Source organism: Capra hircus, chromosome 8 (genome assembly GCF_001704415.2).
Source record: "Capra hircus breed San Clemente chromosome 8, ASM170441v1, whole genome shotgun sequence".
In the NCBI taxonomy this organism is placed as follows: domain Eukaryota; kingdom Metazoa; phylum Chordata; class Mammalia; order Artiodactyla; family Bovidae; genus Capra; species Capra hircus.
In genome coordinates this window covers 82,887,320-82,914,964 of record NC_030815.1, presented here as the reverse complement: position 1 = coordinate 82,914,964, position 27,645 = coordinate 82,887,320, and the positions used below count along the sequence as shown (strand labels likewise).

The 27,645-nt window shown below is 39.9% G+C and overlaps 1 protein-coding gene across 2 annotated transcripts; it reads left to right on the top strand.

The window, feature by feature from the left end:
- On the top strand, positions 213-25,869 carry ZNF367 (zinc finger protein 367). Of its 2 annotated transcripts, none has more exons than XM_018052481.1 (5): positions 213-1,056; positions 16,522-16,672; positions 19,483-19,602; positions 20,606-20,744; positions 23,361-25,869. In XM_018052481.1, the coding sequence occupies exons 1-5, from the start codon at positions 640-642 to the stop codon at positions 23,581-23,583; spliced, it is 1,050 nt and encodes a 349-aa protein (XP_017907970.1). In that variant the 5' UTR covers positions 213-639; the 3' UTR covers positions 23,584-25,869. The 2 variants fall into 2 exon arrangements, with proteins under 2 accessions (XP_017907970.1, XP_017907971.1); XM_018052482.1 differs by lacking the exon at positions 213-1,056 and adding an exon at positions 11,665-12,360.

Genomic DNA, 27,645 nt, shown 5'->3' with positions numbered 1-27,645 from the left:
GCCGACGTCGCGCGCTCCCCTGGAGTTTCGAACACTGTTGGCTCCTCTGGAAGAAAAAAAAAAATACAAGAGCGGCGGCCAATGGCATGGCAGAAAGGACCCGCGCGCAGGTCCGGCTCCGCCCCGGTCTGGCTAGAAAGAAGTCCAGGCCCGGCCATTGGCTCGCGCGTCCTGTCACTCGCCGCTGCGGCCAGCGGGCAGGGGCCTTGCGGTGATTGGTTCCGCCCAGGCGCGAAATGTAACGCGGGAAAAACAGGAGTAGGGACCCCGGCGGCAGGTTGTTATTTTCGGGGGCTCGGCGCCGCGCTTCCAGCTTCCCTGTCATCGCAAAGGCAAGCCGTCCCTGCTTCCCGCAGCTGCAGCCTGCATTGGAGAGTACAAACAGCGGAGAGCGGGTTTGACCCAAGGGTTGGGGGTCCAGCCCTGACCGTCTGGTCCGGCCGAGCCGTTCTGTTCCTTCACTGGCCGCAGCGCAGGAGAGTTCCAGGAAACGTCCGCCTGCCATGAGCCGGCGGGACTGAGAGCCGGCAAGACTGAGAGCCAGCAACTCGGAGCAGCGCCGGCGAGCGGAGCAAGGACCAGACCCGGGCTCGGGGAGTGCGGCCCACGGCCGCCGGAGCTGCGGATCCGGGCCAGGCAATGATCCGGGGTGTGGAGGCGCAGATGGCGGACAACGCCCCTCAGCCGCCGCCCGTCATCTTCTGCCAGGACTCCCCGAAGCGGGTGCTGGTGTCGGTCATCAGGACGACCCCGATCAAGCCCACATGCGGCGGCGGAGGGGAGCCAGAGCCGCCGCCACCGCTCATCCCCACCAGCCCTGGCTTCAGCGACTTCATGGTGTACCCGTGGCGCTGGGGCGAGAACGCGCACAACGTGACGCTCAGCCCCGGAGCCTCCGGGGGCGCAGCCTCAGCTGCCTTGCCTGCCGCCGCCGCCACCGCCGAGCACCTGGGGCTTCGCGGACGGGGCGCGCCGCCGCCCACCGTCTCGGCCGCCGCCGCCTCGGGAGGTGAAGACGAGGAGGAGGCGAGCAGCCCTGACAGCGGCCACCTCAAGGTAAGTGGCGCGGGCGGGCGGGGCGCGGGGCAGTCGAGGCCCGTTAACGGCGCAGCCGGGCCAGCAGCGCCCGCGGACTCGGCGGGCGGGGCGGGGCCGAGTTAAAAACGCGAGGTCTCTTTGGCTGCGGCGGGGGCGGGCGGTGGCGGGTGACAGGACGGTGACGTCACTGCCGCGCGCCAAAAATCTGGCCCCCTGACTCGGGGGCGGGACTGGACTTCAGTCATGTGACTTCGGTAGGGGATTGGGGAGGCCCAGCGGAACAGAAGCCGCTGGCCAGCAGGTGCAGTGGGCGGGAACGCGGCCTGGGGGTCACAGACCCGAATGGTCAGCCGGCTTTGTCAGCCGTTCGGCCCACCGCCGAGTCCTCTCTGGCGGGAGAGGGCGAGAAGGGGCTGCAGGCCTTCAGCTGTTCCTCTGGGTGCAGGAAGGGAGAGGTTGCGCCGTTTCTGCTTCATCACTGCAGACACCACGACCCTGCTAAAGATGCCTTGCAGAGACGGCCGAAGAACAAGAAGGGACTTAGGGGAATCTTACTCAGCTCCCAGTTGTACTAAGTAAGCGTACAACTTTGCTAGGTTCTGAGAGCACAGAGTGGAATCGGACGCTGTTGTCACCGACTTCAAATTGCTTGGAGACTCAGTCTGTTTTAGAGCCGGGAAGGATTCAAGCCTACAATTTACGGATCAGGCAATTCATACTTAGAGGTATTGGTGAAGGGAGCCCCCCAAGGTACACAGCTAGGTAGCAGGCATGCTGATAGGATAGACGCGTTTTTGTGGCTCCAAGTTCTGAAGCAGGGCTTCCATGGTGGCTCAGTGGTAAAGAATCCGCCTGCTAACGCAGGAGTCGCCGGTTCCATCCCTGGGAGGAAGACCCCCTGGAGGAGATGGCAACACACTTCAGAATTGTTGCCTGGGAAATCCCATGAAGAGCGGAGCCTGGGGGGTTCAGTCCATGGGGTCACAGTAGAGTCGGACACGAGTTAGCTACTAAACAATAACAGAAAAGTACTTGTGTAATGAGTAGTGCTGATACAAGTTTAGCATTCAAGTTCTATTAGTTAAGTGGCTATATAAGATAAGCAGTTTGTTAAAGATAAATCACCTTGTGGATAAGTACATCTATATTGGCAAATACTGTATAAATTGAAACAAGTTGGTCATCATTTTACACACAATAGCAAAGATATTGAAACTCTTTGTTGAGCCCTGAGGAAATTGGTACACTTTGTTACTAATTGCATTGTTATTAAAGAATGGTAATTATACAGCTATATGTCTTGACACACTTCAACTCTTAAAGCTATACTTCAGTAAAAATTTGAAAGAAGTAGTAGAAATATTTATATTAGTGCTGAATTTGTGAAGTGAGCGATTACAGTGTGCTGTCTCTAAATAGCCCTTAATAAGCTGGCTGGGCATCCTAGGTATTTTCCATATTAATATATTTAGATGTTTAGCACTTGAAAAAAACATATAGTAGGTTATATAGTTAAGCAACATAAAGACATATATGCATAATTTACTTGTAGAAGATTTTGCATCTATTATTTTATTCCTGATTATAACAGTCTAATTTTGGATTATCCAAGGAGGTTGATGTTATCGTAGATAAATGAAATTCTATAGGTATGGAGTTTTTTTGTTTGTTTGTTTGGTTTGGATTTTTGGCCCCAAACAGTTTTATCTTCACATAAATCTTTTTTAAAAAGTTCTTAATAATGCATGAGTTTGAATTTTATTTTTACTTTGTCTATTTATCAGAGGTAAAATATAGTACAAGTTAATGAAAAGCATGTAAAAAGCTCTTATACATGTTACTTTTTTCCCTCCTCACAGTCCTTCATACTGTAACTGTTTCATAAATTGTTAGACAAGTTGATCCTTTTATCAGTGAAGAATCCAAATACAGCTCCAAAAAATTCATTCATTTAGCGTCTCCATCCTGCTGGGGGAAGGTCTGGAATATACTTTGTTTTAAGGAAGTTACCTAGTTTGATTTATGATCAGTACATTCTTTAGTTTTAGTCTAATTCTTTTGTTTTGCTTTTCTAAAGTACTCATAGTTCTTTTATCTCCACATGCATGAGTGAATCATAGTGGCTGAATCTGCTTACCTTTTGGGAAGATGGAAGACAAGTCTGAGATATAGTTGGTGCCAATAGCATGCTTCCCTCTGGCCCCCTCCCCCAGCCCCCTTCTCTCAGTATTTGGGTAAGAGGCAATAACGGCTATGGGTTTGAGAACATTTGTATTCATTCACTACTTGTTATCACTGCTGGGAAGGGAGGTATCTCCCTTCAGCATCTCAGTCCTTGCTTTTTTGTTTGTTGCTGCCCAATTTTTGCCTCCCCTGCCTGTGGGGAAAATATCCATCTTCTGCCAGCTTATTTTGGCCGCTCATCACAAGATTGTTTAGCACTTTTGGGATACAGTTATATATTAGCACTGTCTCTCCCCAGGTTGTAGAATTCTGGGAGGGAAGGGAGCAGGTCTAATATTCCTCTGCCAAAGGATATTCCAAGCCTCGATAGCTTGTGCCCTTTACTCATATTGCATTCATGAAGTTATTTTTCCACTGTGGGACCTGTGTAGTTTGACTTCTCTGCACATCCCCAGATTTACCCTTCAAGACCTGCCAGCTACTCATCCTGTTTCACCTTTCTATCACAGATCATTTTAAACAACTAGACTGTACTTAGCCTTGTAGTAGCCCATAGTCTTGTAGTAGCCAGTAGTTTTGATCACCACTGTATTAAAACATAACATCGTATTAACATGTTTCATCAATACAGTAGCCACTATTTATTATTCATTGCCTTGTAGAGCAAACCACCAGACTTTGTGTTGATTGTTTTGAATTTTTTAATCAATTTTCCTTGTTTATCTGATGAAAAAGGAATTAGAGAAGTCGCCAAAGTTGAGTTAACATCGTATGATAAACCAGCAGAACTGATTGGAACCTTTTAGAGCTTTTACTCTTAATCCCTACATGATACTGCTTCTGTGAGTTAATTTTAGGGTTTTTTGTTTTTTTTTTTTCCTTTAATATTAAGATTCAAGTAGGAAATTTCCTGGTAGTCCAGTGGTTAGGACTCTGTGCTTCCACTGTAGGGAGCATGGGTTTGATCCCTGGTCAACTCCTGGTGGGGGAACTAAGATCCTGTATGCTTGATGGCTTGTCCAAAAAAGGAAAAGGAAAAATGGACTTTCTTGGTGGTCCAGTGGTTAAGAACTCGCCTGCCAGTGCAGGAAACTTGGGATCAGTCCCTAGTCCAGGAAGATTCCACATGCAGCAGGGAAACTAAGCCCATGCACCACAACACTGAAGCCTGCATCCTCTACAAGAGCCTGTGCTCTGCAACAGGAGAAACCAGTGTAATAAGAAGCCCATGCACCGCAACTAGAGAGCAGCCCCTTCTTATTGCAACTAGACAAAGCCTGCATGCAGCAACGAACACCCAGTGCACCCCCCCAAAAAAGAAGATGCAAGTAGACTTATAAAATACACTATTCAGAATGGTATCTCAATTGAGGTGCTTTATGAAAATTCATGCAGTCAGTCAGTCAGTTCACTTCAGTCGCTCAGTTGTGTCCCAACTGTTCGACCTCATGAATCGCAGTACACCAGGCCTCCCTGTCTATCACCATCTCCCGGAGTTTACCCAGACTCATGTCCATCGAGTCAGTGATGCCATCCAGCCATCCCATCCTCTGTCGTCCCCTTCTTCTCCTGCCCCCAATCCCTCCCAGCATCAGAGTCTTTTCCAGTGAGTCAACTCTTCGCATGAGGTGGCCAAAGTACTGGAGCTTCAGCTTCAGCATCAGTCCTTCCAATGAACACCCAGGACTGATCTCCTTTAGGATAGATTGGTTGGATCTCCTTGCAGTCCAAAGGACTCTCAAGAGTCTTCTCCAACACCACAGTTCAAAACCATCAATTCTTCTGCACTCAGCTTTCTTCACAGTCCAACTCTCACATCCATACATGTCCACTGGAAAAACCATAGCCTTGACTAGACGGACCTTTGTTGGCGATGTCTCTGCTTTTTAATATGCTATCTAGGTAGGTCATAACTTTCCTTCCAAGGAGTAAGCGTCTTTGAATTTCATGGCTGCAATCACCATCTGCAGTGATTTTGGAGTCCCCCAAAATAAAGTCTCTTACTCTTTCCACTGTTTCCCCAGCTATTTCCCATGAAGTGATGGGACCAGATGCCATGATCTTAGTTTTCTGAATGTTGAGCTTTAAGCCAACTTTTTCACTCTCCACTTTTACTCTCATCAAGAGGCTTTTTAGTTCCTCTTCACTTCCTGCCATAAGGGTGGTGTCATCTGCATTTCTGAGGTTATTGATATTTTTCCCAGCAATCTTGATTCCAGCTTGTGCTCCTTCCAGCCCAGTGTTTCTCATGATGTACTCTGCATAGAAGTTAAATAAGCAGGGTGACAATATACAGCCTTGACAGACTCCTTTTCCTATTTGGAAACAGTCTGTTGTTCCATGTCCAGTTCTAACTGTTGCTTCCTGATCTGCATATAGGTTTCTCAAGAGGCAGGTCAGCTGGTCTGGTATTCCCATCTCTTTCAGAATTTTCCACAATAGATAGATACAAATTAAGACTTGTAAAGTTGTCAAGATAAGTCAAAGTAACAGATAGCGTTAGGAAGCAGATATGTGAGCCACAGGAAATTTGGATCAAATCTGAATTGGAAAAGGGAAATAAGATCTATTTACATTTTCTCATAAAAAGAAGAAGGTGTACACCTCTTTCACCAAAAACTGTTTTTCTTTTCCTTCCAGGTTGTTTATATACTTTTTTCTTTTCCTTCTAGGTTGTTTGTATACTTTATTCGAATTTTGCTTTGTAAAAATGTGTCAAGAACTTTTAGTTTTTTTAGTAATCATGTGAACATCAAGTTTAAATATAACTTTTTCTAAAGTTGTGTATATTATTCTAAGTGTCTTGAGAAATAACTCAAACTTTATTAAATAACTTTTTAAAGTTATTGATGTTTGAAAATAAAACATTTATTGTGACATATTTTAGAAAACATTTTAAAATCACTACCTTCTGGTGGTATTGGGATTGTTTTAAAAATTAAAATTGCTGAGATGTGCAAACATTTTTCGGAGAAGGCAATGGCACCCCACTCCAGTACACTTGTCTGGAAAATCCCATGGACGGAGGAGCCTGATGGGCTGCAGTCCATAGGGTCGCTAGGAGTCGGATGCTACTGAGCGACTTCACTTTCACTTTTCACTTTCATGCATTAGAGAAGGAAATGGCAACCCACTCCAGTGTTCTTGCTTGGAGAATCCCAGGGACAGCGGAGCCTGTTGGGCTGCCGTCTATCGGGTCACACAGAGTCAGACACGACTGAAGTGACTTAGCAGCAGCAGCAGCAGCAGCAGCAATAAGATATGTTAGAGTTTCTAATTCTATATTTATTATTATTATTTTTGCAGATCATCAAGCAGTCTTGACAAGGTTTGTCTCTTAAACTACAAGTATACTTAGTCACTGATGAGTTAACATTTCATTATTGTCAAAATGTACATAGAAACATGCTTTTGTTTTTAATTGCTAAGGCTGAAATGAAAAGTTTTCTTAGAGTGACATTTTTGTATATACGGTTAAAATATGCTTTTTTTTTTTCATTTATTTAGGGTATCAGATGATTACTTGCCTTGCTTAATTTTCTTAGCTAAAAGAATACACTTAGTGAAGCTTTACCTGCATATCACTGAGATGTTGGATTATGTTGCATTTTTCAGCTCTATTTCTCATTTGGAAAATGAACATGTGGTTTATAGCTGAGACAAGATCTTAGAGTTACTGGGAAGCAGCCAAATAAATAGTTAACTTAAACAAAAAATGTTCCCCCACTGTGAAACATGCTTGTTAATTTTTTTTTAACCAGAAACAAAATAATAATGGGTAATCTTAAAATTTTGATATTAAATAGTTTAGTTATTTGATACTAAATCAGTTATTTCAAATTGTAATACAGTGAATAGTATATTTTATGTATTTAAAAAATAGTAGGGAAATGATCCTTTTTGCTGTGGCAGAGCTGAATCACTAAAGTTTTGAATTAACCTTATTTCATGTCCATTTCTTTCTTAACAGAACCAATCACCTGTGATTTTTAATGGATCATAGATGGTGTGTTTATTTTGCACTTAAAACAATATTTAAAACAATTATTTATGATACCATGAAGTGAAGTGAAGGTTGGTCAGTCATGTCTGACTCTTTGAGACCCCATAGACTATAGTCCATGGAATTCTCCAGGCTAGAATTCTGGAGTGGGTAGCCATTCCCTTCTCCAGGGAGTCTTCCCAACCCAGGGATTGAACCCAGGTCTCCCACATTGCAGGCAGATTCTTTACCAGCTGAGCTATCAGGGAAGCCCCATGATACCATAACCAGCAACAATTTTTACAGTTATTGTGGAGAATGGATGAGATCTTTATCCCATCAACAAATTATATATTAACAATATACCTGAGTCAGTTAGCTTAGGCTAAACCATGCTGCAGAATACAACCTTAAAATCTCAAACTCAACCTATGCAAAGCTTGTATTATGCATCTTGTGAGGGTGCTCTTTATACTGTTCATTCTGGGACCTAGAAGGGAATGTTCCCTACCTGGGACATGTGAGTCTTAAGGTGGAGCAGAGAGATGGTAGAACCTTGTGATGGCTTGTAAACCTTTTGCTCAGAGGTCACACATGTAATTTCCATTCATGTTTTATTGGTCAAAGCAAAGCCATATGGCCAAGTTGGCCTCCATGGGGCTGATAGGAGGGAGGGGCAGTGAATATTTTAACAATGTTAATAATCTGCCACAGTGCTTTCTTACATTCCTTTTTTCTTTTCTCACTTTTGTGGCAAAAAGGAAAAAACAAAAAATTTACCAACTTAACCATTTTAAAGTATTAACTATATGAACAGTGTCATAATAGAACTCAAGAACTTTTTTATCTTGTGAAACTGAAACTATCCATCCAGCTCCCATTTTCTCCATTCTGGATCCTGACAACCACCATTCTGCTTCTGTTTTAAGGGTTTTGAAACTCTTTAGATACCTCATATAAGTGGAATCATGTAGTATTTATCTTTTTGTGACTTATTTCACTTGGAATAATGTCCTTAATGTTCATCCACGTTATAGCATATGACAGAATTGCCTTTTTTAAGGCTGAATAATAAGAAAATATCACATTTCCTTTGTCCATTCATTTGTCAGTGGACATTTAGGTTGCTTCCATCTCTAAGCTGTTGGGAAAATAGGTTTTAATATCTATGAATTTATCCTATAAGACATGATTTATCCTATACTCATCCATATTGAGATTATGCTTTTCTTTCAAGGTGAACATTGACTGAAGGGAATCTTGCTTATTATCAAGGTTTCAGGTGATGTTTTTAAGCTTTGGGAAGACTTTAGGTTTTTATATGGAAAGCAGTAAAAACATCTTCAGTTTGGATGTAGGTGTTATTTTTTATATATAACTTATACGTGTAAAAATGTAACTTACCTGGGAAGAAAGCTTTTTTTTTTTTTCAAGTAAATGCTTATTGTTGGTTAGTTTTAGATACCTAGAAATGTTAAGACAGTACAGGGAGGTCCCATAAAGCATGTACCCAGTCTGCTGTATTGCCAATATCTTACACCATTTTGATACATGTTGTGCTTAATATATTTTTATGTATTTTGCTACACCAGGTCTCATTTGTGGCCTGTGGCATCTTATTCCCTGCTGCTGCTGCTGCTAAGTCATTTCAGTCGTGTCCGACTCTGTGCAACCCCATAGACGGCAGCCCACCAGGCTCCCCTGTCCCTGGGATTCTCCAGGCAAGAACACTGGGGTGGGTTTCCATTTCCTTCTCCAATCCAGGGATCAAATCTGGGCCCCCTGCATTGGGAGTGCAGAATCTCAGCCACTGGATCCCTAGGGAAGTCTCACATTCATTGTAATTAATGAACCAAATTGATACATTATTAACTAAAGGCCATAGTATGTTCTGAGCTCTTTAGTTTTTTTTTTTTAATTGAGCTGACATTTACATAACATAAAATTGACCATCTTAAATTGTAATTCACTGACAGTAATTCACAAGCTTGTGAAACTGCCACCTATATCAAGCTTCAAAACATTTTCATCACCCCCAAAGAAAGTTGCTTATTCAGTATTTAGCCACTCCCTTTCCCCCTCTGTACGCAGTTTCTGGAAAACACCAACTGTTTTCTGTCTGGACATCTTATAACATGGATCATTACAACATGTGGGCCTTCTGTGTCTGACTTCTTTTATTTAGTATACTGTTTTCTGAGGGTCATCCACCATGTAGCATGTATGACTGTTTCTATGACTGAATAACATTCCATTGTATGTGTATATGTACATACGTGATAGTGTATCACACTGTCAGTCTCTTCCACAATGGCTGAACCACTTTACATTCCCACCAGCAGAAGTTTCCAGTTTCTCCACATTCATACCAAAAATCACCTTATTTCCTACTTATGTTCCTGTTTTTTTTTTTTTTTTAGTATGATTAAGTTGATGTGAAATAATATTTCACTGTGATTTTTTTAATTAATTTTTTTCTCTTCAGGCTTTACTGAGGTATAATTAACCTCAACTGTGATTTTGATTTGTATTTCCAAGACCTTGCTGGCCATATGTATCAATATAACTGCTTTGGAGAAATGTCTATTCAAGTCCTTTGCCCTTTTTTTATTTGAGTTTTCTTTCTGTTGTGCTGCAAAAGTTCTTTATATATTCTAGATACTGAAACCTATCAGATAAAAGATTTGCAACGTATTGTATCCCATTCTCTAGGTTGTCTTTTCACTTTCTTGATAATGTCTTTTGACATGCAAATGTTTTTAATTTTAAGTCCAGTTTGTGTATTCTTTGGTTGCTTATGCTATTGGTGCCACATCTAAGAATCCAGTGCCCAAATCTGAGGTCATGAATGTTTATCTATCCCTCCCCCTTTTTTTTTTGGTAAGAGTTTTAAAGTTTCAGCTCTCACATTTTGGTGTGATGCGTTTTGAGTTAATTTTTGATATATTGTGTGAGGTACAACTTCATTCTTTTGCAGGAAGAAATCCAGTTATCTAAGAACTGTTCATTGAAGAGCTGTTCTTTCCCCATTGAGTGTTCTTGGCACCCGTGTTGAAAATCAGTTGGCCATAGAATAAAGCTTTATTTCTTGCCTCTCAATTGCATTTCATTGGCCTATGTCTATCCTTACACCAGTACCACACTATCTTAATTTCCATTGCTTTGCAATAGGTTTTGTGTGAGTCCTCCTGCTTTGTTCTTTTAAAATATTGTTTTGCCTACTTGGAGCCTCTTGCAGTTCCATGAGTAGAGGGTTGCTTTTTCCATTTCTGCAAAGACCTTTGGGATTTTAGTATGGATTGCATTGAACCTGTGTATATGATCTCTTCTTTGACCCACTGGCTATTTAAGAGTGTTTAATTGCCACATATTTTATGTGCTTTCCAGTTTTCTTTCTGTTACAGGTTTATAGCTTCATTCCATGTGTGTCAGAGAAGATGCTTTGGATGATTTCAGTCTTTTAAAATTGACTGATACTTGCTTTGGGCGCAACAGATGGTCTGTCTTGGGAAATGCTGCATGTGCACTTGAGAAAAAATGGGTATTTTTCTGTTTTTGTGTGAAATGTTCTGCGTATGTCTGTTAGGTGTAGTTGGTTTATAGTGTTGTTCAAGTCTTCTATATCTTGTTGATCTGTCTAGTTGTCCTATCCATTAATTGAAAGTGAAAATCTCCAGTTATTTTTGAACTATCTCATTCTATTTTCAGTTCTGCCAGTTTTTGCTTCATACATCTTTGGAGCTCTGTTGTTAGGTATGCATGTGTTTATAACTGTTCTCTTTTTCATCCTTTCACTTTTAACCTTCTTATGTTTTTGGCTCTAAGGTGAGTTTCTTGTTGATAGCATATAGTTGGCTCATTAAAAAAAAAATCCATTCTGCCAATCTGTGCTTTTTATTTATAGAATTTAATCAATTTACATTTAAAGTGATTACTTATAAGGAAGACTACTCCCCTTTTGTTTTCTATATGTCTTATACCTATTATATTTATGAATTCCTCCATTACTGCCTCCTTTTGTGTTTGAGTTTTTTGTGGTTTATCGTTTTCTTTCCTTTCTTGTTTCCTTTTCTGGTATTCTTTTCATTCCTTTCTCCTTTTTAGTGATGACCCTGGGAATTTTGCTTAACTTCTTAAAAATGTGAAAAAAATCTATTTTCAATTAATATCACCTTAGTTCCAATAGTATACAAAAGTTCTGCTCCCATATATTTCTGTTTCTCTCCATTTTTGTTATTGTTGCCACAATTACACCTTATATTGTGTTCATAGTAACAAAGATTTATTATCTTTTTTAATACACTTGTCATTTGCCTTTTATATAGGTCAGAAGAGAGATGTTATAAGCCCAAACTACAATACTTCTAGCTTAGGTAGTTACCTGGTGGTGTTTATTTCTTTGTATGGCTTTGAGTTATTGTCTAGTGTCCTTTCATTTTTGCCTGAAGAATTAACTCCCTTCAGATTTATTGTAGGGCAGATCTGCTAGCAATGAACTCTTAGCGTTTATCTCGGAATGCTTAATGTCTTCATTTTTTAACAATAGTTTTGTTGAATATAAGATTATTGTTTGATTTTTTTTCCTTTCAGCAGTTTAAACATACCATCCCACTGATTTGTAGTTTCTCCTGAGAAATCAGCTGTTTGTAGGCATGATAAAAACTGACAAAAACTGCTTCCAGAGTCTTGTCTTCTGATTGTTTGATCATGTCTCCCTTTGCATCTCTCTTTGTGTTTATTATAGAAGTTGATTGACCTTCTTGGGGGTTTAGACTTGTGTCTTATCAACTTTGGGAAGTTTGCAGCCATTATTTCTTTAAATATGCTTTCTGCCCTATTTTCTCTTGCCTCTGGATCTCTGATTGTGTGTGTGTTGATAAGCTTAATGCTAAGGTGTCCCCCTAAATTTGTGTGTTGAGATCCTGACCCCCAAAATGATGGTGTTAGGAGATGGGGCCTTTGGGAGGTGGTTAGGTCATGGAGGTGGAGCCCTCATAAACAGATTTAAAGCCGTTATGAAAGAAGCCCTGGAGAGCTCTCTTGCCCGCTTCTACCATGTGAGCTCGCACCAAGAAGGCACTGGCTGTGAACCAGGAAGTAGTCCCTCCCCTGACCATGCCGGCACCTTAATCTTGGACTTTACAACCACGAGAACTGTGAGAAATAAATTTCTGTTATTTATAAGTTACCCAGTGTGTAGTATTTTGTTTTAGCAGCCCAAATGGGCCCATAAGACACTTGATATCTTACTGGTGCCTTAGGCCCTGTTCATTCTTCGTCTGTTCCTCAGACTGGATTAAAAATAGTTGGCTTATTTTTAAACTTGCTGGTTCTTTCCTCCTGCCAGTTCAAATCTGCCATTAAGACTCTGGAGTGAATTTTTTTCATTTCAGTTGTTGTATTTTTTAGTTCTAGAATTTCTATATTTTAAACATAATTTGTTTCTTTATTGACATTCTCTGTTGAAACCGAGTTCTCCTGGTTTTCTTTTGTTCTTTGTCCATGGTTTCTATTACCTTTTTCAATGTATTTAAGACATTTTATTTAACCTCTTTGTCTAGTAAGCCCAAGGTCTGTTTCCTTGTAGGAAAAATTAACTCTTATGCATGGGTCATATTTTTTTTTCTTTGCATGCTTTGTGGTATATTGTTGAAAACTGGGTGTTTTGAATATAATGAAGTAGTAGCTCTGGAAATCAAATTCTCTCTCCTCAGAGTTTGTTTTAGTTGTGTTCTGTGGCTGTAGTTGTTTGGTGACTTTTCTAAAATATTTTTGTAAACTCTTTGTTGCATTTGTTTTCTGAAGTCTGTTTCTTTAGCTTAAGATCAGCTCATATTTTGAGATTTTCTTGAGTGCTTGGAACCAAACGGGGGGTGGGGCGGTGGGGGGTGGGGCGGCAGGGGGTGGGGGGAGGAGAAAGACAAAGAGTTAAAAAGTAAAACCCTTTAACTTTGCAGAATGGTTCTGTGCTGTAGCTCTCCTTATATACTTGGCCAGACTGTTTACAGGTCTGTTTTAACCTTCATTTCGTGCTTGTGCTGAGCCTAAAAATCAGTCAGAAGTGAAAGCTTTGGTTCTTTTCAGATCTTTTCTGAATATGATTCCTGTGCTGGGTAAGTATGTGGCTTCCTAAATTCCTCCCTTTAGGATATGTGGGCACTTTTCAATGCCCTAATTTACCAAAGAAATTCTCTCCCCAGCTTTTCCTCCTAGGCTTTTGGTGTGTCTGTGTGCCTTAGTTGAAATCTTTTTCCCCAGGTGGCAGTAAGTTGCTATTGGCCTTACAAGGTTTTTGAGAGATGCCCTCCATGTAGCCACTTTTCTGCCCAGAGAGAGTTTTAAGTTAGTCAGAGCTTCAGGTAGCCCCCAGGCTAGGGAAAACAGACAAACAATTCTTTCAGAATATAAAGTCTTCTCTCTTGGACCAGGGACTGGGATCCTACACTGAGAATGAAGACAACTATCTTCAAAGACCACTGTGAGGAGAGGGTGGGGCAAGGAGCTGTTAAATGTGCTACGCAACTTTCCTGCAGTTCTGCATTGCCAGTTTCTTGAGTTATTGTTGGCTGAGTTGCTGTAAATTTCTGATTATTTTCTGGAGTTGTGACAAAGCTGATTTTGACAGTTTTTGCTTGATTTTTCAGTGATTTGGGGGAGTGAAACTACCTACTCTGCCATTTCACTGATGTCACTGAAGAAAGGTATTAAATGGTTATTTACAGGCACACCTTTGAGATTCTGTGGGTTTAGTCCTAGACTGCTGCAGTAAATGGAGAAGGCGATGGCACCCCACTCCAGGACTCTTGCCTGGAAAATCCCATGGGCGGAGGAGCCTGGTAGGCTGCGGTCCATGGGGTCGCTAAGAGTCAGACACAACTGAGCGACTTCACTTTCACTTTTCACTTTTATGCACTGGAGAAGGAAATGGCAACTTACTCCAGTGTTCTTGCCTGGAGAATCCCAGGGATGGGGAACCTGGTGGGCTGCCGTCTATGGGGTCACACAGAGTCCGACACAACTGAAGCAACTTAGCAGCAGCTGCAGAAAAGCCAATACTGCAATAAAGCAAGTCACACAACTTTTTTGGTATCAGTGAATAAAAAGTTATGTTTATACTATAGTCTCTTTAGTGTGCAATAGCATTATGTCTAAAAAAAAATGTTTGTTGTTCAGTCGCTAAGTCATGTCTGACTCTTTGCAACCCCATGGACTGCAACACTCCAGGCTTCCCTATCCTTCAGTATCTCCCAGAGTCTGCTCAGACTCATGTCCATTGAGTCAGTGACAACAATGACAATCCAACCATCTCATCCTCTGTTCCCCCACTTCTCCTCCTGCCTTCAATCTTTCCCAGCATCAGGGTCTTTTCCAAGGACTCTGCTCTTTGCAGCAAGTGGCCAAAGTACTGGAGCTTCAGCTCCAGCATCAGTCCGTCCAGTGAATATTCAGGGTTGATTTCCTTTAGAATTGACTGGTTTGATCTCCTTGTTTTCCAAAAAACACTTAATGGGGCTTCACTGGTGGTCCAGTGGTTAAGAATCCACCTGCCAATTCAGGGGATATGGGTTTGATCTGTGGTCCAGGAGGATACCACATGCTGTGGGGCAACTAAGCCTGTGTGCCACAACTACTGAGCCTGTGCTTTAGAGCCCAGGAACTGTGACAAGAGAAACTACCACAATGAGAAGCCCGCACACTGCAACTAGAGAGAGTAACCTCTGCTTGCCACAACTGCAGAAAGCTGGCACACAGCAATGAAGACCCAGAGGAGCCAAAAATACAATAAAAAATAATTTTAAAAAAGTTTATTTCTAAAAAATGCTAACTACTATCTGACGACACAGAGTTGCCACAAATCCTTCAATTGTAAAAAATGCAGTGTCTGCAAAGTGCTTTTCATTCCAATCCCAAAGAAAGGCAATGCCAAAGAATGCTCAAACTACTGCACAATTGCACTCATCTCACGTGCTAGTAATGTTCAAAATTCTCCAAGCCAAGCTTCAACAGTACATGAACCATGAACTTCCAGATGTTGAAGCTGGTTTAGAAAAGGCAGAGGAACCAGAGATCAAATTGCCAACATCTGCTGGATCATCAAAAAAGCAAGAGAGTTCCAGAAAAAACATCTATTTCTGCTTTATTGACTATGCCAAAGTGGATAGTGTGGATCACACTATTTGTGTGGATCACAATAAATTGTGAAAAACTCTGAAAGAGATGGGAATACCAGACCACCTGACCTGCCTCTTGAGAAACCTATTATATTCAGGTCAGAAAGCAACAGCTAGAACTGGACACAGAACAACACACTGGTTCCAAATAGAAAAAGGAGTCTGTCAAGGCTGTATGTTGTCACCCTGCTTATTTAACTTCTGTGCGGAGTACATCATGAGAAACGCTGGACTGGAAGAAGCACAAGCTGGAATCAGGATTGCCGGGAGAAATATCAATAACCTCAGATATGCAGATGACACCACCCTTATGGCAGAAAGTGAAGAGGAGCTAAAAAGTCTCTTAATGAAAGTGAAAGAGGAGAGCGAAAAAGTTGGTTTAAAGCTCAACATTCAGAAAACGAAGATCATGGCATCTGGTCTCATCACTTCATGGGAAATAGATGGGGAAACAGTGGAAATAGTGTCAGACTTTATTTTTTGGGGCTCCAAAATCACTGCAGATGGTGACTGCAGCCATGAAATTAAAAGATGCTTACTCCTTGGAAGAAAAGTTATGACCAACCTAGATAGTATATTCAAAAGCAGAGACATTACTTTGCTGACTAAGGTCCGTCTAGTCAAGGCTATGGTTTTTCCTGTGGTCATGTATGGATGTGAGAGTTGGACTCTGAAGAAGGCAGAGTGCCGCAGAATTGATGCTTTTGAACTGTGGTGTTGGAGAAGACTCTTGAGAGTCCTTTGGACTGCAAGGAGGTTCAACCAGTCCATCCTAAAGGAGATCAGTCCTGGGTGTTCACTGGAAGGACTGATGCTAAAGCTGAAACTCCAGTACTTTGGCCACCTCATGCAAAGAGTTGACTCATTGGAAAAGACACTACTGCTGGGAGGGATTGGGGGCAGGAGAAGGGGACGACAGAGGATGAGATGGCTGGATGGCATCACCGACTTGATGGACATGAGTTTAGGTAAACTCTGGGAGCTGGTGATGGACAGGGAGGCCTGGCGTGCTGCGACTCATGGGGTTGCAAATAGTCGGACACAACTGAGCAACTGAACTGAAACAAAGTATGCCTGGATTATGATACTATATTTTAATGAGCGGAGTCAAATAAATTATATTAATGTTTTACAAATTGTTAACAGGATGGAATCCGACGTGGTAGACCCAGAGCAGATACTGTACGGGATTTAATAAATGAAGGAGAGCATTCATCCAGCAGAATCCGTTGTAACATCTGTAATAGGGTGTTTCCACGGGAGAAATCACTCCAGGCTCACAAAAGGACTCATACAGGTAAATTGAGCAAATTTTAGCGAATGCCAAAAGTGATACTTAAATGAAAACTGATTTGCTGTTTAGGCCTATAAATTAATTTTTTAGTTGCCTCACATTTCCTTATTGTAAAATTTTAAAAGCGGGCACTGTGTTTCAGCTTCTCTTTTGGTGGGGAGGGATAGTTTTCTGAACATTGATACCATGTGATTTCTAAAGTTGTCATGATAATTAGCGTAGCTGTCACAGGAATATTATTACTAAATTTGGTTCTGTCCTATCTATCCAAATTTTACTTGATATGCCTTTGTCTGTTTGACTGTTAAAACTGATTTGTAAGTCAAATCCTAAATCACTAATAGTCAAATTTTTAAAGAATGTCTAGAGTCCTCAGTCCCATCAGGATATTTGATGTTACTATTAAATCTAAAGTGAAGTAATTTTTCAGAAATAAATGTATTGTAGGTAGTTATCCCAAGGCTATCATATATCTTTATTTGTGTGAAGAAGTCATACTTGCATTTAAAATACCATACAGAGAACAAAAAGATAAAGAGGGTCTTGTTCTTGCCACAGAGAAAGTGGGTCCCTGAAGGAGCCATATATTTCCAACAATGACATCAAAAAATTTACAGATGAGGAAACCAAGGCACGAAAGCACCCAATTACCACTGACTTATAACTCCTCATACTCTTTAGCCTAGAAGTATACTGGCCAATACAGTAGCGTATGTGGCCCTTGAGCACGTGAACTGTGGCTAGGCCAGATTGAGATGAGCAGTATGTATAAAATACACTTAGTATGAAAAAAAGAGAGTAAACAGTGTCCTTAATAATTTTTGATAGTGATTATAAACTGAAATGATAAAATTTTAGATGTATTCAGTTAAAGTATATAGTTAAGTTAATTTTACCTGTTTTTTATTACCTTGTGAATGTGGCCATTAGAAGTGGTTCTCATTCTATTTCTCTTGGTCAGTACTGATCTAGAATTTGTGTTTTTAACCTGTAGTCCCCTGTTTGTTCCACTATGTTTATAGCTATCACCTGTTTCTTTTTTCTTTTAGTTTTTGAAAAGATATAGTTCAATGACATGCTAGAATATAGGTGTTCTTAGCTAAATCCCTGAAAAGGGGTAAAGGTTTACTTTTGAATCATTATAAACTAAGGTGCCAAGAGGTTTTGAATTCAGGTACTATTCAGTAAAACTATTATTTTATGCATATCTGATTCAGAGAATTTTTTTCAATCAACTTAGCCTGAAATATGGAGAAGGAAATGGCAACCCACTCCAGTATTTTTGCCTGGAGAATCCCAGGGACGGAGGAGCCTGGTGGGCTGCCATCTATGGGGTTGCATGCATGCATTGGAGAAGGAAATGGCTACCCACTCCAATATTCTTGCCTGGAGAATCTCAGGGACAGAGGAGCCTGGTGGGCTGCCGTCTATGGGGTCGCACAGAGTTGGACAGGACTGGAGTGATTTAGCAGCAGCAGCAGCAGCAGCCTGAAATAACCCCAAATAAGCAGTTCACAGCTATAGAGTACATGTAGCCAGTGTGGAATCAGTTGCCAAGATTCAAGATCACGTGGCATAATAAAAAGGTGCTTGAGTCCAGTACTGATCTACCACTGACCCATTGTGTGTCACCCAGTACTTCTACGCCTATTGCACTGTGTACTGGGGACCTGAGCCCAAGATCTCCATGCTATAGTTAAGTTCTAATAGTCTATGCTTTTAGAGGGTAGAAAAACTTTTCTGTTAATGTAGTCTATGTTTATTAACTTGTGTCCAACTGTTACATTCATTTAGTACATTTCTAAATAAAAAATTTAGGGAAGACTCATTACTGTTCTTTGAGTCATATTGGAAGAACCAATGTATAATTGTTGACCAAAGAATGTTTATTCAGGAAATAAGTTTAATTATGATTGAACTACAGCCTTTTTGAGCACTTTGTTTAGCCTAACACTGTGCTGTGTACAGAAATTGAAATGGAGTACAAGGTGCTATTCATCTTTGTACAAGGAGAGTTCATGATACATAAACAATATAGGATACTAAGTTAGTGGGGGGATATGTCACTTAATTATTCGGAGGTGGGGGCAGTTGGGGGTAGAAGTTTCACTGGGAGCCTACAGGATTGGGAAGATTTGAATGGGCAGGAAAGATAGGGATTTCAAGGAGTAGAAGATAGGGAACTGCCTCATGGCTGGAATGAATCTCCAGGAGGGAAGTTAAGGTAAACCCTGCTCCCGAACCCAGTAGCTATAGTACAGGTATTAGAGGGCCATTTAAAAGTCAGCAGCCCGTTTTTGCTTGTTCAGGGAGAATAGTAAGGTTTGGGGTAGTTTTAGAGGGTAGTTGGATGGAAAAAGCAAGTGCTCTGTGCCATCTACTCCAAAAGTGCTATACAGAGTCAGAGACCAGCGACCCGCCAGGCTTCCTTCTAGGTGGGGGTGGGGTGGGGTGGGGGTGGTGACCAGTCTGACCAGAGGAGGGTGGCAGTGGAGACCTTTTAAATAATCAGCAAGAGCTAGTAACTTAAGACGTGGGGGAAATATGGGATAAGCTGAGATGATAACTGCAAAGATTGTGAACCTGGGTACCTAGAAGCTCAAGGGCTAAAGAAAACATTGTGCTTCCAAGTGATCAGCTGATTCATATTAACCAAGTGTGCCCTTAGCACTTCATCTCCAGCTCTGTAGAGGCTGTAGCATGTTTTATTATTGTTTGCAGTCATAACTTATGTAAAGGTTGATTCTCTCTCCCTGCCCCTTCCCCCTCCCCACCTTGTTGTCTCATAAATAAAACAACATCTGTTTACTTAGGTGAGAGACCTTATCTGTGTGACTATCCAGACTGTGGAAAAGCCTTTGTTCAAAGTGGACAGCTCAAAACCCATCAGCGTCTTCACACCGGAGAAAAACCTTTTGTTTGTTCAGAAAACGGTATGGTGTTAGAAGTTAAGTTTTTGGAATAACCAGTTGTGAGTTAAAGGTTAAAATATCTTTTGCCTGAATTTTTAGGAAGTGAAATTTTTGATAGAGATTTTATCAAACCTCTTAATATTTCCTTGCTAATATGTGATCCAGGCTCAATTGCTGGGAAATGATTGATTTTTAAGTAAAGTATTCTTTTTAGGTGAAAATCTTTATAAAGGGCAAATAAAAATCTATAACCAACTGTAGGCGGTAGAAAACTATTCATGTAAATACAGCCTTTAGCGTAGGCTTTTACTTTGGTGTTAAACTTTTTTTAACTGTTAAACTGAAGGAAGCACATTATTGTCTAAATTTTCAGGAGGGGCAGGGGTGGGGTGGATTTTACCAGCTCAACATTGCTACTGTTGGTAATTTCTTAACATTTTCTCCAGTGTTTACTTACTGTTTTACCAGTTTCTTAATCTGTTTTTCTTATGTACATTTTTACACAGTTATATTTGAAATTCAGTACAGTGTTGTTCTGTTGCTCTGTGGTTTTCTTGATTAATATCAGTTGTTACAAACGTAGCACATGTACATAATGATTGCCTCTGTTAGATATTGAATATTTAATTTGCTTTTAAAATTTGCTTGTTATCAACAAACATGAGAGGCCTGTTTTCCTATTTAAAGCTTTATTTACCTTTTGGGATTTTTTTATGACAGATGCCAAGAACGAAATTCTTGGGTCAGAGATTTTGAATATTTTTATAACTTGTGCTAATAAATTACTTTCCACTGGGGTTTAATGCATTTACATTGCAATGACCAGGAGGTGAAAGAACCGTCTACACCTTCCTCTCAGTGGCATTGATAATACCAGCTTAAGGTTTTTTTTTTTTCCTCAAGTTATAGAATGATAACTCTCATCATCTTATTTTATTTTTTTCGGATACCAGTGAAACTGAACGTTTTCCATGTCTGCTGGATATCCAGATTCTGATAAAGTGTTTCCTTCTGTGTTTTGAAGGCTGCCTAAGCAGATTCACCCATGCAAACCGCCACTGTCCGAAGCACCCTTATGCCAGGCTGAAGCGAGAGGAACCCACAGATGCTCTCAGTAAGCCCCAGGCTGTGGACAACCAGGCTGCCGCTGAGTGGTTGGCAAAGTAAGGCTCTCCCTGGAGTCTACAGCGGAACACTGCCCAGTGTGTGGGTTGAAGCTGGGGATTTAGGCAGTTCTCAGTTTAAGTTGCTTTTGTACACATTTTTTAAAAATAACTTGAAATGGCACTTTATTTCTTTAAAGCACAGAATTGTTAGTTTTATTTGGATCTGTGTGTGGTAGAAGACTACTGTATGATATTAGTCTGAGTGCTCAGACCACAGTTTTTTATAAAGCAAGGATTTACCCCATTTGAAAATAATCTTTTTTATGTATTGTATTTCATTTGTCATTAGTACAATCCATCTTCATTTTCTTTATATTGAATTTAGTGATGTGTTGATTATTAGAGAGATAGAGACTAGAGGTTTTTCCAAAGTAAAATTTCCAAAAGCATCCAGTTTAATTTGTTTAATGGCAACAAAGGGACCGGTATAAAAACATTCCTGTAAGGATGTTTTGATTTAAGGAGTCATCACACACCAGCAGCAGCTGATTGTGCAATCCCTAGCTTCACTAGTCTTCTCTGCACTGAGGATAAACTCTAGAATCCCTAATTATGTTCTGTGGTTCTGCCTCCCTCTAGAACACAGCTGTCTCCAGCTACCTGGGTTCCTTGTCTCTCTATAGCACTGTTAACTGTAGTTTCTAGCCCTTTGTGCTCACTTCTCTCTTCATTTAGCCACCCTGTTCATTCTTCATTTCTTACTCAGATTAAACATCACTGCAGGAAGTTCTTCCCTAACCTACCCCGTAACCCCCAAAACAAATCAGGTTAAGTGCACTTAACAGATGATTTTATAACACATTGTATTTTCTATCTCAAAACCTCCATCACACATTTATTTGTTCAATGACTATCTTCCCTGCTGGATCATAAGCTCCACAAAGGCAGAGATTGGGTTTGTCTCAAGTAATGCACCATTTTCTTCCTCCCTCTTCCTCCTTGCTGGTCTCCACTGCCCCATTGAATCTAATTTTGCCCAAGCCAGAAACTAACTAGTTATCTTTGTCTTTACCTTATTTTTCTCCCATCTACTCAGTGATCAACCTATGGATTCTACTTCCTTAACAACTCTCAGATTCAGCCACTTAAGTCTTCTCAATCTATTTCATGCTGCTGCCAGAGGAGTCTTTCTGAAATGTTAATATGGTTCTCAGTATGAAGTCTAAACCCTTTATTATAGCATTCAAAGCCCTTACCTAGTCCTTGCTGATCTTGCTGACTTATATTTTGCTGTTTTCCTTTTCTAGTTGTCCCTGAAGTCATATTGAACTTCTTGCATTTCTCTTTTTACATTTCTGAGTATTTCCAAAAGTTTTCTGGTTTGAGTAGTCTGGGTTTCCTGAAATCTGGTAGTTGTATTTTTTTTTTTTTTGTATGTAATTTAAAAAACAGCTTTATTGAGGCATAATTGTCAAACAATAAATTGTACACATTTAAAATACATAATTTGATGTGCTTTGACATCTGGAGATATATGTGAAACCATCACCAAAATCAAGATAGTGAGCATACCCATCACTTCCACAAGCCTCCTCATGTCCCTTTGTAATCCACTGATGTAAGCCTGCATCTTCCTGCCACTGCCAGCCCCCAAAAACACTCGTCTGCTTTCTCTCTGTGCAGTTCATTCACATTTTCTAGAGTTTTATACAAATGGAATCGGCCACTATGTACTTGGTTGGCTTCTTTCAACCAGCATGATTATTTTGAGAGTCATGGTGTTGTTGAGTGTATAAGTTCATTCCTTTTTATAGCTGTGCAGTAATCTGTTGTATGGCCGTAACTCCAATTATTTATTCATTCACCTCTTGATGGGCCTTTATGTTGGTTTTGGCTGTTACAAATAAAGCTGCTATGAACATGAATGGACATTTTTGTAGATAATGGTACTGTGATTTAAATATGCCTTTCTTTGGTTTTCAAAAAAAGGTGGAACGTTTGCATTTTCTCTTGTGAGTTATCAGTTGACCATGCAGTAGAATAAAGATGGTGCTCTTAAATTCTTGAGTAAGCTCCATGTGTTACCCTTATTAATCCATTTGTGCTCTTTTTGGTGGGTTTAAACTTTCTCATAATTAGCTCTATCAGAAGCCATTCTCCCTCTGTGGAAAGGATAAATAGGCTTCTATGATTATTCTATTTCTATCTTTCACTCTAGGCAATTTCACATGTGATCTTGAAATCAGTTTAATGACGAAAACACATGACTCCAAGAGCTGAGTCTGAGCTGCTGTTTGTTGATTGTGGCATTCTAAGCAAGTCCTTCAGTTTCCTGAACTTGAGTTTTCCCCAATGTTATGGAAACATGTGGAGAAGGAAATGGCAACCCACTCCAGTGGTCTTGCCTGGAGAATCCCAGGGACAGAGGAGCCTGGTGGGCTGCCATCTATCTGGTCACGCAGAGTCGGACACGACTGACACGACTTAGCAGCAGCAGCAGCATGGAAACATGTAACATATTCACTTTGTAACTTTATAAACTGAAACACAAAATAACACCGTAGTAAAGACCCCCTCCACTCCCCCCACCTTTTTTTTTTTTTTTTTTTAAGAAAAGTGAACCTTGGAGAGTCTTACCTATACGTGTAAGTAATGTGGATGCATTTCATACAGGTACTGGGAAACACGAGAGCAGCGCACTCCTACCTTGAAAGGAAAGCTGGTTCAGAAGGCTGATCAGGAGCAGCAGGACCCGCTGGAGTATCTCCAGTCTGACGAGGAAGACGACGAGAAGAGTGGTGCGCAGCGGCGTCTCCAGGAGCAGCGGGAGCGCCTGCACGGAGCCCTCGCTCTCATCGAGCTCGCCAACCTGACGGGAGCACCGCTCCGCCAGTAGCCCGAACACTGACTCTTCCACTGTACAAAAGTACTGCCCAGCATACTTAAAAAGTAGATCCTTGGGCATAAGCTAAGCACCTTATTTGCTTATCATAGGCTGCTATTCTGTAGAAATGTATGAAGAATGTCATTGCCCCAGAATATGGGGTGAGAGAGAATTGCACTTTTTTATATGGTAATAGATTTGTTGTAAAGTTTAAAATATTTTGTAAATATGGGTCTTCTAGTACAGGGTGGAAAACTACGTATTGTGGGAGGCTAGATTTTGCAAGTTTAATGCATTCATTGGAAGCAGTTCTCACAGAAAGCACTTTCTGAATAAGACACTTGTATAAGGGTAAAAAAAGCATGGTACATGTAGCCAAAGAAGGTTTAAATAGATTATTTATAAGATCATTTTTAACAATGTATATTAGTATGTTTAACAATACTGTAAACTCGGAAGCAAGCAGAAAGTATAAGATGTGAGTAAGGTATATATTTTAAAATTGCAAAATAGTGTGCCTAATAAGACTAGAGATGGAAAACTGACTTTCAGAAGACTTTCTAACTTTGGGACTTTGGAAGAAAACAGATATTTGAGGATCTTGGTAAGATGAACAGTAGTCAAAAATTTTCAAAATTGTATTGAAATCAGTCTTATTCTATCTTTCTGAGGTTTTACAACTCACTATGATGTTTAGGTTTGAAAGCACTTGTCATCCCTAGCTTGTTAACTTGGGAACTTTTGCACATTTCATGTTTCTCATTTGCTGAAATTGAATGATTAATCTTGCAAAGTCTAGGTAACTTGGTAATCGGTATTTTAAAAATATGGGCCCTGTAATGAGATTTGGCACTTGGATTTTTATTAATAAAAGGGACATCTACAGGGTTGTTTTGTAATGAACCGTTTTAGATCTTTTGTTAGCAAACACTAAATTTAAATGTACTGCTTGCTTAGAATTATTAGCAAATGGAAGCCTCCTATTTATATTTTCAGTGCATAAAGCCACCTTCTTGCTTTACTTCAGAATAACATGCCAAGCTATTTTGTGTTCACTAAATTTAGCTATCAGTTAAACACTGCAGAAAATATTAGCTACTCAAATAAGTAGGCTTCCAGAATAGTTTTAACTGCAAGTGTGTTAACTTGTGTGGTGGTTTTAAATAATTTTTTCCAAAATAGATGAAAATTTTAAACACCACTTTATGTACTGAAGCATGAATAGAAAAATGAAGAGCAGAGTAGTTCACCTCCTTTATGTAGGCATAAACTTCCATCATTTTACCTTGTTTTAAGCAGAAACTAAATAACATGCATAGCATGGTAATTTTATAGATTGCTTAATTGGAGTAAACATCACAATAAGGGAAATAAGGGCTCGTCAGTGCCTTTTTCTCTTTTTTTAATATTGAAATAGTAGCCTACAGATGTAGTTTAAACATCTAAAATGTAGGCTTCTTTATCTCAAAATCCCAGTGTGTTGCAGTACACAGATAGTTTAAAATATGTAGCCATGGGGAAGAGGCTGTATGTAAATGTATTGAAATGAGGCAAAAGTATGAAAGATAATAGTAACAAATAATGTGTATGATGAGGACATACTTTAAAAATGTAATTCCTCTGTACAGTAAATTACAAATCTTGAGGGATTTTTTTTTTTTTTGTAATAAGAGAATTTATATTTGTAATGGTCTAAGAATTTTTTTTTGTAATCTGGTATATAGAATTTTAACTTGGAGCACTTATGAGCACAGACTATAGCATCTGAATTTTCTTGGTTTAGGTTTCAACATTTTTCTCTAGAATTTTTCCTCTCAAATATGACTTAAATGAACTATAAAAAGCTTCATCAGTCTTGGGAAATTTAATGAACTTACCTAAAGAAGGAAATGCAGTAGGAATTTAAAAAATACAAATACTTGCCTGTTCACACATAATAAAATTTAAGGCCTTCAAAAGTAAGAGTTTTTGTTTGTTTCTCCTGTCAGCTTTTGTCAACTATAATAGTTATATTCATAAACATTTTTTATTTGTATAATTGGAAGTTTTAAGAAATTATTACAATTATTTACTATAGAAAATATTTAAAATGTTCCTTTTTTGATATAAGCTATATATTTGGAAAAATACATTGGCATCTAAAATTTGAGGTGTGTTAAAAATGTGGTTTACATTCAAATTTTTGAAGTGTTTTATGCTTCATATGGCTAAGTTGTAGTTTGGCAGAGTTAACAGCATAAGAATAAACATGCTGTAATTTTAAAAGTTGCTTTGAATAAAAACTTACTTTAATTTACAGTTTAAAGTACATGCTCATTCTTAAACCCTTTAAAATTTGTTTTCCTTTCAAAAATACAATAACCATGATATGAAAATTTAAAGATGGAAAGCAATATCACGTAGCCATACATTCTCCTGTCATTATTATTTTGGTGCATTTTATATTTCATTCCAGTCTCAGGTATCTTTTTAGCATAGTTGGAACCATTGTGTCAATTCCTTTTCCTTACTTTAAAATTTTGGCCTTTTAGACTATGGATAATCATTTAACTTCCTCATCTGTTTTCATTATTACAGTATAAAAATACTGATGTAAAAAAAGCATCAAACTACTGCCAGCTCTATCCCAGGCTTTATATTAGGGTAATCAGGAACTGGAGTTTTATTTCACTTATATCCAGGATGTGTTGAATCTGAAGTCAACCCTGGAGAATCCACTCAAGGCTCATTTACTTTTCTGAGTCAAGCAAATTGCTTTAATTTTTAAATTGTTTTTGGTAGATCTTCAGTTGTTTACTTGCAATGGCAAGGTTTCAGCCTGTCCAGGCTTTGTGCAAAAGAATTTCACAAGCAACTCTTCAGTGTAAGTTGTGGTTTAAACACAGAAAGGATGAGATTTTTGACTGACTTAAGTTCCAGGAAGTATGTACACAGAAGCAAATTAAATGCAAATATGATTAAGGCTGTCTTGAAAAGTGACTTTAAAATACTGTCTTGGACTTGGGGTTCAGTGGTTAAGACTCCAGGCTTCCAATGAAAGCGGGGGCAGGTGTTGACCCCTAGTCTAGGAACTAAGATCCCACATGTCTTGTGGTGTGGCCAAAAAAAAAACAAACCCCAAAGTGTCTCATTGCCAAAACTTAGTTGGAGACTCTGGGACTCACTGGAAACTTAGTTGATCTTTTTGATGAACTTAACTAAAATGACTTCCAATTTCAGATTTTGGATTTAACCTGAGTATGAATTTATTTTCTATTTTAAAAGTCATGTGTATTCCTTTTGTTTTGGGTAATGTAGACTTCCTTTCTGGCTTTTTTAGTGCTAGTTATTTGTTAGAAGCTGGGGTTGCAAAGAGTCGGACACCACTGAGCAACTAACACATCACATCACATCTTCAGTTCAGTTCACTCAGTCGTGTCCGACTCTTTGCGACCCCATGAACCACAGCATGCCAGGCCTCCCTGTCCATCACCAACTCCCGGAGTTTACCCAAACTCATGTCCTTTGAGTTGGTGATGCCATCTAACCATCTCACCCTCTGTCATCCCTTTCTCTTCCTGCCTTCAATCTTTCCCAACATCAGGGTCTTTTCAAGTGAGTCAGCTCTTCGCATCAGGTGGCCAAAATATTGGAGTTTCGGCTTCAACATCAGTCCTTCCAATGAACACCCAGGACTGATCTCCTTTCTTATCAATACTAAAAATGTTCTTGGTCGTTGATTACCTCCAACAGAAAACTATTGCATGGCATAGCTTCAATCTCTATTTAACCTGAAAACTAGCTTTTCTAAAAAGTTGAGATTTCAAGTTTTTAAAATTACTTATTTAGAACGAAAATATGGGACATTTAATTGAAAGAATGTTAGAGCAGGTAGACTGGTCAGAGTAGGCAGTTCTGGGAGGCCCTCCTTGAATTAACATGAACAACAAACCGATGTTTAACTATACCCTTGTAGAAAAGAAATAGGTAAGGGGAGAACCTGCCTTAACCCAAGAAAAGCCTGGACACTTTGCACCCACTATACCCCTAGCCCCTCTACTAGGTACTTTCCGAAGATAAATGAAAATATACTTT